Source organism: Ursus arctos, unplaced genomic scaffold, assembly GCF_023065955.2.
Source record: "Ursus arctos isolate Adak ecotype North America unplaced genomic scaffold, UrsArc2.0 scaffold_1, whole genome shotgun sequence".
Taxonomy (NCBI): Eukaryota; Metazoa; Chordata; class Mammalia; order Carnivora; family Ursidae; genus Ursus; species Ursus arctos.
The window spans coordinates 77,519,118-77,534,747 of record NW_026622763.1 but is presented as its reverse complement, the minus strand read 5'-3'; the positions used below and the strand labels follow the sequence as shown (position 1 = coordinate 77,534,747).

The 15,630-nt window shown below is 35.0% G+C and overlaps 1 protein-coding gene across 1 annotated transcript in view; it reads right to left on the bottom strand.

Annotated features, from left to right (window-relative positions):
* BMPR2 (bone morphogenetic protein receptor type 2) overlaps positions 1–15,630 on the bottom strand; it is a 185,884-nt gene that overhangs the window by 20,752 nt on the left and 149,502 nt on the right. The window contains exons 6-10 of the mRNA XM_026492157.4: positions 15,179–15,409; positions 14,328–14,442; positions 8,403–8,563; positions 7,115–7,262; positions 1,562–1,698 (exon numbers count right to left, since the gene is read on the bottom strand). Coding sequence (XP_026347942.2) covers positions 1,562–1,698; positions 7,115–7,262; positions 8,403–8,563; positions 14,328–14,442; positions 15,179–15,409 — 792 coding nt within the window. The remainder of the gene's footprint in view (positions 1–1,561; positions 1,699–7,114; positions 7,263–8,402; positions 8,564–14,327; positions 14,443–15,178; positions 15,410–15,630) is intronic.

Below are 15,630 nucleotides of genomic sequence, written 5' to 3'. Positions count from 1 at the left end.
TGGAGGCTTACAGTAACTAACATAGGATTTTTACTTCCTTCTCTAGGAGTCTAAGCACAATACTATACTGTGCAGTGGATGTTTACACAATCATAATTCTACAATTTCTGACATTTTTATTTTAAATTTTAGATCAATCTGTGGACAAAACATAAATTATGTAATAATTGCTACAATGTTACAAACCTAGGAGAGAGTAAACGAGGAATAACAAGAAATAAGGATATAGTATTTACAGTTATAACAGTAACCTCCGGAAGAAAAAATTAGGAACAAAAACCAAAACCTCAGAATATTGTTAACAGGAGTTTCTTTTGAAGAGTGGTGGTAGGGGTATGTAGTTTTTTCCTTTTCCTTTTTTATGCCCTTCTACTTAATTTGATTTGATTTGCCATGTATAGGCATAACTTTGTCATTTTTAAAAAAATGTTTAAAGTAAATATGGGATACTACTACCATCAATAAGGGATAATTCAATAATTATGATATATTATACAATGGAATACTGACTAAATGGAGAAAGAGATACATGTATAGGTACTGACATGAGAAACTGTCCATGAGTAAAAAAATAAGTTTCAGAAGTGATAGTGGATAATGAAATGATCCTACTTATGTTAAAAAAAAATTATATGACAGAAAGAGAAAGAGGGTGTGTGTGTGTGTGTGTGTGTGTGTGTGTGTGCGTGTGTGTAAATGTTCGTAAGATGTTTACAGTGCTGTAGCAACAATTTACCAAAATGGCAGGAGCCCTTGAAGATATTTTAGTGTTTTAGACTGCGTCTGTTTTTTTTTTTTTTTTAAAGATTTTTATTTATTTATTTGACAGAGAGAGAGACAGCCAGCGAGAGAGGGAACACAAGCAGGGGGAGTGGGAGAGGAAGAAGCAGGCTCCCAGCGGAGGAGCCTGATGTGGGACTCGATCCCAGAACGCCGGGATCACGCCCTGAGCCGAAGGCAGACGCTTAACGACTGCGCTACCCAGGCGCCCCTAGACTGCGTCTGTTTTTTAAAAGATTTTATTTTTAAGAAATCTCTACACCCAGTGTGGGGCTCGAACTCACAACCCCAAGATCAAGAGTTGCATGACCGAACAACTGAGCCAGCCAGGTGCCCCTAGACTGCATTTTTAATAAGTGGAATTTATAAGCACATCTTGGTTTCTTTTTGAGGTGGTTTAAATTTCTATTAGCCACTGAGTATGTACATCTGCACTAATTAACATTTTGGTACCACTCGCAAGAGAATAAGACGAAATTTCAATAATATCTAAAATATTAACACGTTAATTATCCCAGCTGTTACTCAATCTGGCAACCTTCAGACACAAGTTAGTCTCTCTAGTATTTTATACTTGGAAAAAACTGAAACTGAACCAAAAAAGAGGACTTTTTTATATTGAAAAATTTCAAAGTGTATAACATCATAAAAGTCAAGTAAGTTGGATTTCTGGCATTAGAAAACTCTAAAAACTATTAACATTAAGTCTATTTTTGCTTCAAGCAACATTAAAACACATTCAGATATAAGTTCTCTTTCTAATAATTTAGTTTTTTCTTACCAGGCTATTTTCTTTCCAAGCTTCTGGGAACTTGGGTCTCTGTTTTTCCCTAGATACCAGAACCTGCATATCTTCAAAAGTGGGATGGTTTCCAACTTCTGTCTGAAAAGCCATCTGGTATTCTGGTACAGATTCACCTGTGTATTTTTTTAAAAAAGAAGGATAGAGTAAAATTTCCAACTATGGAATAACAGCAGAATTTCTAAAATCGAGTTAAGGAGAGAAATTATGTCATGATCTTTTTTTTTTTTTTAACACTTTGGGGCATATTTAGAAATCCAAAAGAGATCCTGTTGTGGGTAGAATACATTATTAATAAATGCTTTACTTAGAACAGTCTTTGATAAACTAAACGTCTGTTGATAAATCAAGTAGTAGTTTCAACAGTGGACAGAGCTACTTTTAAATGGTTTCTAGTATTACTAATTTGGGAGGGGGTATTATTATATGCATAAGGTGTACTTAATACTTGAAAATGCCTGAATTCTTATCCCATACATGGATCAAGGGTGGTGAATAGGAGGACAAAGTCCAGAATCTAGTACAACACATGTCTGTAGAACCAAATATAAGCATGTAGAATGTATAGTCATCCTGTCTTAATATGTCACTGGCTCTATCATAGTCCAGCCAGATTGTATCAAATGTCACAAAAACTTTTATGATAATGGCCATGATAGAAAAATCAATATACCGATTTTTTTAAAAAATTCCTCTTAAGAAGCAGTATCTAGATCAAGGATTTTTAAATATCATTAACTATTCTACCACTGTTTAATAACCCTATTTATCACCAATAAGCTTAATCAGCTGCTTGTGATGAGAAGCTCACGATTTTTACAAAATGTGATCAAATTAAACTTAATAAACATATTGAGCATACAGAAGATCTCTGGGACCAACAGTCAGAAAACCAATGGTCTAGTCAAAATCTTGACAAACAACAGAGGAGAAAGACTCTTCCTGTCTCCTGGCACCATTCCCCACCCCATTAAAATGACAGGATAAATTAGAAGGAAGAACACCAGAATGTAGGATGATAAGGCACTGAAGTTTTATCCTGGCTTCATCTCTCTCCTAGAAAAGAGATTTATTTTATTTTTTTATTTTGAGAGAGACAGACAGACAGACAGACAATCTTAAGCAAGCTCCACGCTCAGTGTGGAGCCCAACACAGGGCTCAATCTCACAACCCTGAGATCATGACCTGTGCTGAAATCAAGAGTCAGATGCTTACTTAAACAGACTGAGCCACCGAGGCGCTCCTGGAAAAGTTGTTTATTTTGTGTTTTAGTTTTCCTGTCAGCAAAATGGCAATGTCTGTCTTCCTTATCTCATTCACACGGAGATAATACAAAAGTTATAATGACCCAGATAGAAAGTACTTTATAAAACATGTATTTAAGTTTTATGTTTCAATTTGGATATTCAAAACAACCTATAAACAGTTGCCCTCCACCATATTAAAAAAGATTATATTACAAAGATTAATTCTATAATTTACGTAGCATAACCCCAAAATTTTGGAATATTACACTATCTATACAAGCGATATTTTCACATACTCTAAACACTTAAGCTGTTACTTATTATTGACAATCACCACCAATATTGAACTTGAAACACAAAACTGAAAGATTTAATCCTACTAGTTAGTATATCACTTTCATTCATGAAACCTCATTTGATAAAACCTCAACGAATAATATCTGCAAATTATAAGATATTTACTAGTATATCTTACCTGTCTCTCTGAGACATAAACACAACAAATATAGATATCTTCCAAGTGCTATTTATTAGTTCTTTTTTTCAAATGCTGATTCAGAATAATTAAAAATTCATAATTTTACTTATTTGTTTTAATCAGGTCTAAAATATAATTAGAAAACCTGCCAAATAAAATTGATGCACAATCTTATTTTGTGAATGAAATGACATTAAGAACTCTCAATTTTCTAATAAATCTTCATGGTTCTAAATCTAATTGTTCAATAGACACTTGTTTAGAGCTAACTTGGTATTAGGCACTAGGGAAACAAAGATTAGTGTTTATGAATTATATTAGTATTACAGGATTTCTTTAAAACTTTATAATCATTGGACTGCTCAGGGGAAGTTTTATAATCCCATTTTCTTTCAAACTGTCCAAAATATATCAAATGTCTAAGAATATCAGATACTATTCCCTGCTTCTCACCTCATTTGCTACTTGTTAATTATGCCTCTAAGCAGTTAGGAACTTTCTAGTTCTCTTCTTAAATTATGCTTGTTCTCTTTTTTTTCTTTTTCTTTCTCTTGCTTTCTTATTTTCTTCCTTCCTTCCGTATTTCTCCTTTATATAAATACTGCAGCATTTCACTCTTTTTTGTAATACAGACATCTAATTAATTTATTCAGCAACTATCTTACAGAGAGTCAGTCTACATAACATAATGTTTACATTTAATAATAAAGCATGTACTGCATTTGGAAGTATACTGTAGAAGTCTGAAAAAATGTTTACCAAGAATTGAATCATGATAGCATGCTATTCTACGCTTATTAATATGTTTATGGGATCCTTTTTACTCAACCACCCCCCATTTCATTGTTAAATTGTTTAAGAATACCCTAAATCTTCTTCCTGTGCTCTCTTAATACTTTTCCTTCCCATATGCTGTAATATTTGTCTTCTCTATTTCACAGAATCTCCTCTAAGAATACTAATGACCTCCTCCAATTCAAATTCAAAGATCACTCTTCAGTTCTATTTCCTTGACTTGATGTTACATCTACTTCTATCAGTCTGGGTTCTTAACATTTTCTAACATTTACTTCCAAGATACTTTGATTTCTTAGTTTTCTCACTATTTTTCTGACCTATGGTCATCTTAACTAACCTACTGGTACAGGGAGGTCCCCCAATATGCAGTCTTTATTCACCAATTTTTTGCACTCTTAATTTGTTCTCTTAGGAGAGAGCATTCACTCATAAGTTCCCATTTACCATCTGTATATAGATAATTTCCAAATCATTTTTAGTTCTCTCAATCCTCTTTATTTTTAAAAATTCTTTTTAGGGGCGCCTGGGTGGCTCAGTTGTTAAGCGTCTGCCTTCGGCCCAGGGCGTGATTCCGGAGTCCTGGGATCGAGTCCTGCATCGGGCTCCCTGCCCCGCTAGGAGCCTGCTTCTTCCTCTCCCACTCCCCATGCTTGTGTTCCCTCTCTCGCTGGCTGTCTCTCTCTGTCAAATAAGTAAATAAAATCTTTAAAAACAAACAAACAAAAAATTCTTTTTAAAAAATTTCTTCAGGGGCGCCTGGGTGGCACAGCGGTTAAGCGTCTGCCTTCAGCTCAGGGCGTGATCCCGGCGTTATGGGATCGAGCCCCACATCAGGCTCCTCCGCTATGAGCCTGCTTCTTCCTCTCCCACTCCCCCTGCTTGTGTTCCCTCTCTCGCTGGCTGTCTCTATCTCTGTCAAATAAATAAACAAAAAATCTTTAAAAAAAAAAAAAAAAATTTCTTCAGTTGTCCATCAATACCCCATCCAGAAATCTCCATAATTAACTCACCTTTCCAATGTAAACCAATATTTTTTCCTAAGTTCCTGGGTGCCACCCTATTTCTTTGATCTCTGAATATTTCTCAATTCCTTAGATTTTCTTCAAATAGCTAAGTAGAACCACAGATTTCTCCTCTACATTGTCTTACATGTGCCTCTTCTTGCCCATTTCCGTGTCCAAGATTATAGGATCTCTTACTCCAACTCTTGTTTTTCTCCTTTATTTTATTTTCATTGCAGTTAAATATACACAAAATTTACCATTTTAACAATTTTTAAGCATATGTGGCAACAAGTACTTTAATAATGTTGTGCAACCATTGCTACTATCCATCTCTAGAATTTTTTCCATCTTCCCAAACAGAAACTATGTATCCATTAAATAGTAATTTCTTTTTCCTGTTTTTTTTTAACTTTATTATTTTTTTTAAGTAATCTCTACGCTCAACACGGGGCTCGAACTCAAAACCCCGATCCAGAGATTAAGAGTCTCATGATTAAGTCAGCCAGGCGCCTTTTTCCTTTTTAAACTGCCTCTAATTTTTGCCATTTCAGTTCACCCTAACCATCTGCTAAAATAATCCACAAATAGGCTTGAATTGTCTTTCCCTTTTCTTTTTTCTTCTTTTTTAAGATTTATTTGAGAGAGAGAAAAAGAGAGAGCGCATGCGAGAGGGGCGGAGGGATAGAATCTTCAAGTAGACTGCACGCGGAGCGTGGAGCCCCATGTGGGGCTCAATCTCAGAACTCTGAGATCACGACCAGAGACAAAACCAAGAATTGGACACTTAACCAACTGTACCGCCCAGACACCTTGCCTTTCCCCTTCAAACACTTGATATTGCTCTTTATTATTTATCAGACCAAAAGCAGTATTTATTCTTTGAATACAGTAATTGTCCAAAAAATGTTGCTGATGGCAGTATATGAATGCTGTATAGGAATCATTTTAGTCAGACATGCTTCTAAAAAATAAAAAATTCTGGATTAGGATATATTAAAACAAATCTGTGGCCAAAATTCCAATAATAGAAATAAAAAGTGTCAAAAGTTCCAATTATACTGTGATACTACTGCAATTCTGCTATGTCCGGAAAAATACCTCAATTGAGTATTTTGTACTTCCAATAAACTAGGAAACATACTTCTAAATAATAACTGATTGACCTGTAATCAATCTAAATAACTATTAACTTATTGATTTTTAGAATTACTACCTGTTAAATGCTTACTGTTTTTAAAGCAAAAAAATTCAACCCTACCACTGATCTTTGCTTTTATTTAATAGTTCCATTTCATAATTTGTATAATGCTGATTTAACTGTTTTCCTTTTTCTATGCTTTTAATGGTGTAATTCTTACAAGACAGAAGCCATATATATCAAATCATTTTGTACATCATCTAGAAGAATACAATGTATATACTGATAGCTAAAGTTTTTATAGGACAATAATGACAGTAAGCAGTAATCCTAACAAAAAGAGAAAAACTATAAACTCATTTGGCTAATTCAAGTAAGCCTCAAACAAGCATTCATATTATATTAGTGTTCTTTCATTGAAAGACAGGAAGGAAAGCAGGAAGTCAAGAATGGAGAATGAAAAAAATAAAGAAAAAGAAAAAAGTGTTCCAATGGTTAATTCATTGTTTCTAATTTCTTACTTGGGTCAATTGAGGAAGTATTTTAAGTGTTTAAGCTTATCAAATACTCAGAGGGTGCATAAGGACAAGGATGACCGTTAAAGCAATCAGAGACCAAACTAAACACAGATAAGCTATTATGAGCAATTAATTAAAATGCACTCAGATGCAAACTTGGAGTCCTTTTAAAAAGTTTTTCCTGATTGACATCCTTCTGCTAATAATGTTTCTGAACACTAGATGGCAATGAACTAAAGGTTTAAATGAAAGTAAAACCGTACACAAAAGTTGACTTATTTGTAGAAAAAGAAGATATAACTGCTTCACTTCAAAACATATGTCAATTTTTGATAGCAATTCTCTTACCTGGGAAGAGGTCTGTACATCTCATAAATATCTCCCAATAAATGAGTCCAAGTGCATACATGTCTACTTGTTTCAAAGCTGATTCACAGTCCCTCAGGTTCACAGCTCCTTCTAGAACTTCTGGTGCCATATATCTGATGGTGCCGACCTGATAAATTAGAGTGATATTTTTCAGAAACAGAATGTAGCATATTCTGAAAGGCATACATTAGACCAGAAGTTATACATAAATTTCATATCAATGATATGTTTTTTGACCCTAAGCATGTCACTGAAACCTTCTATACCAATTTTTTTAATCTATAAAATGCCCTTCTTGAATAATTAAACTGTGGTAAATCCATCCCACTGAATACTAATTCATCATTCAAAAAGAATGGGCTAGACCATCTTATGTATGTCAATGCAGATACATTTCTAAGACACCATGAGAAAACTATATAACAATATACACCATTTAATATTTTTTTGAAAGATTCCACCTATTTATTTGAGAGAAACAGTGAGAGAGAGAGCACTAGCAGGGCGGAGAGGGAGAAGCAGACTCCCCGCCGAGCAGGGAACCCGATGCGGGGCTTGTTCTCAGGACCCTGGGATCATGGCCTGAGCCAAAGGCAGATGCTTAACTGACTGAGCCACCCAGGGTGCCCCACCATTTAATATTTTTAAAAATTAAAAAAAAAATTAAGATTTTATTTACTTATTTAAGGAGAGAGAAAGCATGCAAACAGGGAGGGTAGAGGGAGAGGAAGAGAGAGAATCTCAAGCAGACTCATGCTGACCACAGAGACTGAGGTGGGGATCAGTCTCACAATCCTGAGCTCATAACCCGAGCCGAAATCAAGTGTTGGACCTTCTATCAACTGAGCCACGGAGGCACCCCTCAACAGTTTTTTTGAGTCAAAAAAATACACACACACACACATACACACACACAGACACATATGTATGAATTCAGAGAAAAAGGTTAGGAAGGATGTGTTCCACATTTTAACAGTGATTATCAACAGGTGACTGTCCTATCTCAAATTTGGCAGTTTTACTCTTGCTTCAAAAGTCAGTTCCTACACACTTCCTCCCAATGCTTGTCAAAAATGAGTTGGAATGGCAGTGATTTCCATAAAGAACTGATAAACTTCATGTAATGTCTTTTACATTTTTAATTTTGCAATTCTTAATATGCTATAATTGGTAGCATATAAGGATAACTGTCCTGGGATGGTTTTTTTAATGCAATTCATTATGTTCTCAAGGTATGTCAGAGTGATACCTTTTTTAATATACTTACCTCACTTATGGCTGCATTATCTTCTTCCCCTGGGCGTACCAGTCTGTTTCCAGTCAGCCTCATGGACAATCCAAAGTCACTAATAACACAGGTTCCATCATTTTTCACCAGGACATTTCTGCTGTTTAAATCTCGATGGGAAATTGCAGGTTTATAATGATCTGTTTAGATAATTTCAAATATTTATTAATGCTTAAACAGCACCCTTGGACATAGAGTAAGCATGCAAGTAATAGGAACTACATAAATATAGATGACTGTATTATTTTTCTGCCCATTAATTTTCTAATAACAAAAAATGACACAAGAAAGCAAAGTTTCACATCGAGGTCTTTCATCCATTTGGAGTTTATCTTTGTGTATGGTGTGAGAGAGTGGTCAAGTCCATCAAAATCCTAGAGGAGAACATAGGCAGCAATCTTTTTGACATCGGCCACAGCAACTTTTCTCTTTTTTTTTCTCAAAGATTTTATTTATTTATTCGACAGAGACAGAGACAACCAGAGAGAGAGGGAACACAAGCAGGGGGAGTGGGAGAGGAAGAAGCAGGCTCATAGCGGAGGAGCCCGATGTGGGGCTCGATCCCAGAACGCCGGGATCACGCCCTGAGCCAAAGGCAGACGCTTAACCGCTGTGCCACCCAGGCGCCCCCACAGCAACTTTTTTCATGACACATCTCCAAGGGCAAAAGAAACAAAAGAAAAAAATGAACTTGTGGGACTTTATAAAGATAAAAAGCTTCTGCACAGCCAAGGAAACAGTCAAAAAAACTAAGAGGCAGCCCACGGAATGGGAGAAGATATTTGCAAATGATACTACAGATAAAAGACTGGTATCCAAGATCTACAAAGAACTTCTCAAACTCAATACATAAGAAACAAATAAATCAAAAAAATGGGCCAAAGATATGAACAGACACTTTTCCAATGAAGACATACAAATGGCTAACAGACACATGAAAAAATGTTCAAAACTAATTAGCCATCAGGGAAATTCAAATCAAAACCACACTAAGATACCACCTTACGCCAATTAGAATGGCAAAAATTGACAAGGCAGGAAACAGCAGTTGCTGGAGAGGATGTGGAGAAAGGGGATCCCTCCTACATTGTTGGTGGGAATGCAAGTTGGTACAGCCACTCTGGAAAAGAGTGTGGAGGTCCCTTAAAAAGTTAAAAATTGAGCTACCCTATGATCCAGCAATTGCACTACTGGGTATTTACCCCAAAGATACAGACATAGTGAAGAGAAGGGCTATATGCACCCCAATGTTCATAGCAGCATTGTCCACAATAGCTAAATCGTGGAAGGAGCCGAGATGCCCTTCAACAGATGACTGGATTAAGAAGATGTGGTCCATATATACAATGGAATATTACTCAGCCATAAAAAAGAATGGTTTCTCAACGTTTGCTGCAACATGGACGGGACTGGAGGAGATAATGCTAAGCGAAATAAGTCAAGCAGAGAAAGACAATTATATGGTTTCACTCATTTATGGAACATAAGAAGTAGGAAGATCGGCAGGAGAAGAAAGGGAAGAAGAAAGGGGGGGTAGACAGAAGGGGGAATGAAGCATGGGAAACTATGGACTCTGGGAAACAAACTGAGGGCTTCAGAGGGGAGAGGGGTGGAGGAATGGGACAGGCTGGTGATGGGTAGTAAGGAGGGCATGTATTGCATGGTGCACTGGGTGTTATACGCAAGTAATGAATCATGGAACTTTACATCAAAAACCAGGGATGTATTGTATGGTGACTAACATAATATAATAAAAAAATATTATTAAAAAAAAAGAAAGCAAAGTTTCAACTCACAACTGTTACTATTTTCACTATATTTTACAACATAAACTACTGTTGCATGTATAATTAAGCTTTAAATATTTAACTGCAATGTATAGCTAACATGCCATTGCTTCTAATTTTAACACACACTTGTTTCTTTCTCTTTATTTCTAGGGTAGCAAGAGGAGGCAATAAAGAAAGAAATATTTAGTATAAACAATCAAAAAGTCAGCTTGTCTAAAATAATATCAATGAAAAACTGAGATGGCTCCAAAATCTGTATACGTATGTTATACTATTTTCCTATGGCTTAACAGATTAAACCTATGATGGAACATCCCAGTCTGCCCTCAGGTTTAGCCCTGGCTCTAAGCCCACCTCAGTTCTTCAAATCAAACTAGGGATAGTTTTACAATGGACCTGGTGAATGAGTAAAGGAGCTGCTATCTCTCAGCAAGACATGAAAACCTATTTTCTGATTTTACAGAGAAGCAAAGCACTATTATACTCATTCTATTATCACTAAACTATATGCTCCATGAAGACAGAAAGAGAACACGTTTTACCTGAATTCAAAAGGGTTGGTACACCATAAATGCTTTCTGACTGAAAGAATGTATTTAACCTAAGCCGCCTCACAAAAAGCATAATATATTTTTTTCCTCTCTATAAAGAAAACTTAAATAAATATTATTAAGTAAAACTATAGCTCCTGGGGTGCCTGAGTGGCTCAGATGGTTAAGCGTTCTGCCTTTGGCTCAGGTCATGATCTCCAGGTCCTGCAATGGAGCCCCATGTTGGGCTCCCAGCTCAGTGGGAAGTCTGCTTCTCCCTCTGCCTCTCCCCCTGCTTGTGCTCTCTCTCTCTCTCAAATGAATAAATAAAATCTTTAAAAAAAAACAATAACAACTATAGTTCTTGAATTGAAAAAAATTCTATACCATTATTTCTGAAGTTTAAAGTAACTCTCTAGGTATACAAAGAAACAGAGCAATCGGAACAAAGTCAATGATAAGTTTATTGCGTATTTATATTTAGACACAAATAGGCTCAGCATTTAGCCATTACTCTCATTAATGAATATTAGACTGCAATTTCACCAACAATGAAATGAAAAAGAGGATAATAATTTCTTTTTTATAAAAAAATAAAATAGAGCAACAGCACAATTGGAGGAAAAAATAGTAGTTACCATTGATCTTTCCTGCTCATTTTCTCCCCTTTCAGTTCATGGTCCAGCTTTCTAAAGCTTGTACTAACATCGCTTGCTCAAACCCTAAAACAGCTGCATTTCTTATTCTTATTCATAATACTAGTATATATGGTATAATCTCGAGGTGATATTTATATAAGAAATTTATAGGTATAAAAATGTTTCTATATTTGGAAAGTGTTTACATATTAATCCCAAATCATTACTTAAACTAAAAGATCTCATACTTAGGGAAACCAGGCAAATTATGGGGAGAATGGGCAACTAACAAGTCGGTGAGACAGCCAGAGAGGAAAACAGAGTAGTACTTTCTTCTACTATATAATGAGGGGGAAAAAAAAAAGAAATGGAGCAGGGGAGCAAAAGAGGTAAGGGAGAGAAGAGAAGAAAAAGAGGAAACAAGATTAGGATTTATCACCAGTTCAAGAGGTAGAACTACAGACTGCCCACTGAGAGACTTTTTCCCTTAAAGTTCTCCTCGGTATACCTTTTAATCCTTTTTATTTTGGGGTGGGGGGTGAAGAGAAAGGAGCAAAATATACAATGATTTTGCCCTGGGCAGCCGCACTGTACAAGGCAAGTATCTCAAAGAAAAGCAGGACATAATATTATTTCAATTGTGAAAAAAATAAAACCTGAACAAAAAATAGTCCATGGATATTTACATACACACACAGAAAGGACCTGGAAGGATTTACGTAGTTAATAGTAATTTTCTGTTTATATTTGAGTGATCTATATATGTTCTTTCTTTGTTAGAGACTTTTCTGGGGCAAGTATGGTAACAAGTTTCATTGACATTCTCAGAAAAAAATTCATAAGAAAGACAATTACAAATAAATAAACAGGTTCAACTCCTCCTTATTTATTCTGAAGCAAAAAACAGCTGAATAAAATAATAATAGTATTATTCCTTACTATAAAATTTCTATGCCAAACAGCAAATTACATAAAAAGACTCTGGAAAAAATAGCATTCTTTGAAAAAAAGTGAAATAACACTTTAAATGTTTTGAAATAATATAGCATATTTCCAATATTTTAAAAATCAAATAGCTACTACACTTATTTTTTTTGCAACAGCATATATATACTCAGTTTTTAAAAAAGGTTAACTAGTTTAAATGATAATATTAGGTAATATTTGAGAGTAACATCTACATTAAATAAAACTCTTATTTGATGGCAATCATTCTTTTCATCCAATGTTTGACTTGAAAACTTGCTAAATCGTGCAAGTCTTGAAAAGGAGGATTAGGACGGTATTTTAAATTCTGTGCTAAGCTAGCTCTTTAAATGAGTTATAATAATATTGAAGAGTAAGGAAACATAGTCCAAATGGTTAATGTGCTAAAGCACTAGAAAAAGTACATCAAATTGCTGACATAGGCAACAACATTGGTCAATTCTATATTCAGGAAAAGCAAGATGTCAAGATAAATGAAGTGATAAATTATTCAGGAGAAATTATTTATATATGAAGTAGCAGCTAGAAAAGATGATCCATGCTATTACACAATGGAACAAAGATCTAAGAAATTGATATATTAACGATTCTCTTATCTACAGAGGTCAGAGAAACTGGAAAAACAATATTCTGGGCTATAGTATGACAAAATCCCGTAAGGCATGAAAGCTTGAGAAAGCACGAAGACTGATTTTTGAAGCAAAGCTAATTTAGAGCAGCCTGTGATGTCAGGTGTATTTTGAAACAAAGTAAGACAGTAAATGTATTAAAAAGATGCTTTGAACACCCAGCAAAAACGCACACAGATGCTGAAGAAAACTGTAGTTATGGCAAAGAACACAACCACACAGTTCTTAAGTCCCCACCATGTATTATCCTCTTTCTACTTGGTAACAGAAGCCAATATTATTTGAGTCACAACACAGCCAGCTTAAAAACAACAACAACAATAACAACAACATCAACTGTATTTTCAGCATCTCTTGCAGGTAAGTGTGCTAGTTAAGCATGAACTAAGTTCTAGAAAATAAAACATAAGTATAAGAGTAGGACTTCTGGAGGCAGAAGGGTACAACTCCTTTTATCTTCCCTTTCTTTTCCCTACTGATTAGCATATATATAGCATGATGGACAATGAGGTGACATTGAAAATGTAAGCCATATATAAAGAATGATGGAGGGGATAATAATAAGGCTCCAATAATACCCTGGTGTTACCAAACCAATCTTAGATTGTCTCTCTCTAAATTCTTACACGAGAAAAAAAAAAATTTTTCATTCTTATTGAAGCCTGTTATTTTTCCCCCTGACAGATTTGACTAACCTAATTCTAGCTAAGAGAAACACTGAATTATAAAAAGATGCACATAGGTTTTATACTCAAGACCAACCAACAACAGAATAAAGATCTATATGATGTTAAAAGTAAAGAATTGGCAATACACTATATTTCATTTAAATAAGCAAGGAGCAAGTGATGAACCATGGAACTTTACATAAAAAACTAGGGATGTACTGTATGGTGACTAACATAACATAATAAAAAATTATTGAAAAAAAAAATAAAGTGAAAAAAAAAATAAGAAAAGAAATGCAAAGAAATGCAGTATAGCCTAGCTAAGAGGTTTTTAACCTAAGTCCACAGATGGACTTTAAAGGGTCTGTGAACCACTAGACTCAAAAGAACATTACTGAAAGTACGCCATACATGCATCTTTACAGAGCTTTAATAAAAATCTCAATGAGCTCCATGACCTCTCTAGAGTCTTTAAGTTCTTTTTCTTATTTTTCCTACTACATTTCAAATCCATTTCCTCATGCCAGATCATTCAAACAACTGGTTAATAATAAATCTGCTACTAAATAAAATATACTCTTAGCTTGAAGATATGAATAAAATTTCCCTTTGTGAATTTTGACCTCATATGGGTGCCATTCATCTTCTATTCATTGTCTTACCTCCTCGTGGCAATTCTGTATGAAGATAAGCCAGTCCCCTAGTCACAGAATGAGCCAGACGACAAGAGCTGACCCAATCACTTGTATGGAGACTCAAATACTTGCATAGAGATCCCTATAATAAAGGAAAAAATCCACACATACAAAAAAAAAAAAAAAAAGGAATTAATTTATTTGTAACATGAGGAGAAAAATTAGGAGCAGCCTTATAAAGTATTTAAGCAGGTTAGGATTCCATGAAGATCCAATGAACTATGACATTTCAAAATCTCAAAAGAGACATTTCTGTGAGTAGAGGGGGAGGAGAGGATGAAAGGATAATTTAAACATTATTAGTTTTTATTTCTCCAACACTGAAAAGTATAAATGATTATTTCATATTAAATGCTCCTTTGATTTATCAAATTAAGATAGAAAAGAGTCTTTTAGACTCTTTCTTCACAATGTATCTCTTACCAGTACAAATACAAATTATATTTCTTTGTTTTACAAGTACAAAACAGAAAGCTTTCATAAATATATATGTGTCAGTGTTACTCAAGGTGCTCACCCACAAACTATTTATAACCAGACATGGATAAGGAGCTTGCACCAGAATGAATGTCAATCAAAACACTGTTTCCTTCATCAAGAAAGTCTTGCTGAGAGGGAGAAAGAGACAGACACAAACAGATGAACTAAACAGTTAACTAGTTACTTAGTTGATTCATATTCTGATGTGAGATCCTTATCTCACTGAAGACCATTAATAACCAGTTGCAAACTACGAATGCGTTACAGAACAGTAGTCCTGAAAATCTGATTGACAGCTAATATAAATGTCACTTTAATCTTTATAATAAAGAACTTACATTGGGATAATACTCCATCACAAGCAAATACTCCATGCGTCCATCTGCAGTAACTCTCTCATCTCCAACAATAAAGCGAGCAATGTTGTCATGTTCCATCAAAGGCACTCTGTAAATGTTCTTCTCATTGATAAAATTCTGACGGTTTGCAAAGGAAAACACTTTTACAGCAACTGGACGCTCATCTAAGGAACCTTTATATACTGCTCCATATCGACCCCGGCCAATCAGCTGTAAATTTGTTTTGAAGAAAGCAAGGTATTAATTCATATCACAACTGAAAAATCAAATTTTCTAGAAAAGTATAAATTCAAATGTAGACCATAGCTCTCTACTGCTTATAGTTTAAATTACTCCATTGTCAAGAAACTAATAAATTCCACATCTCATATGGCTCAGGAATCTCCTACCAGACCCAGCCCTCCCACAGATAACAACTATGAACTCTGTAC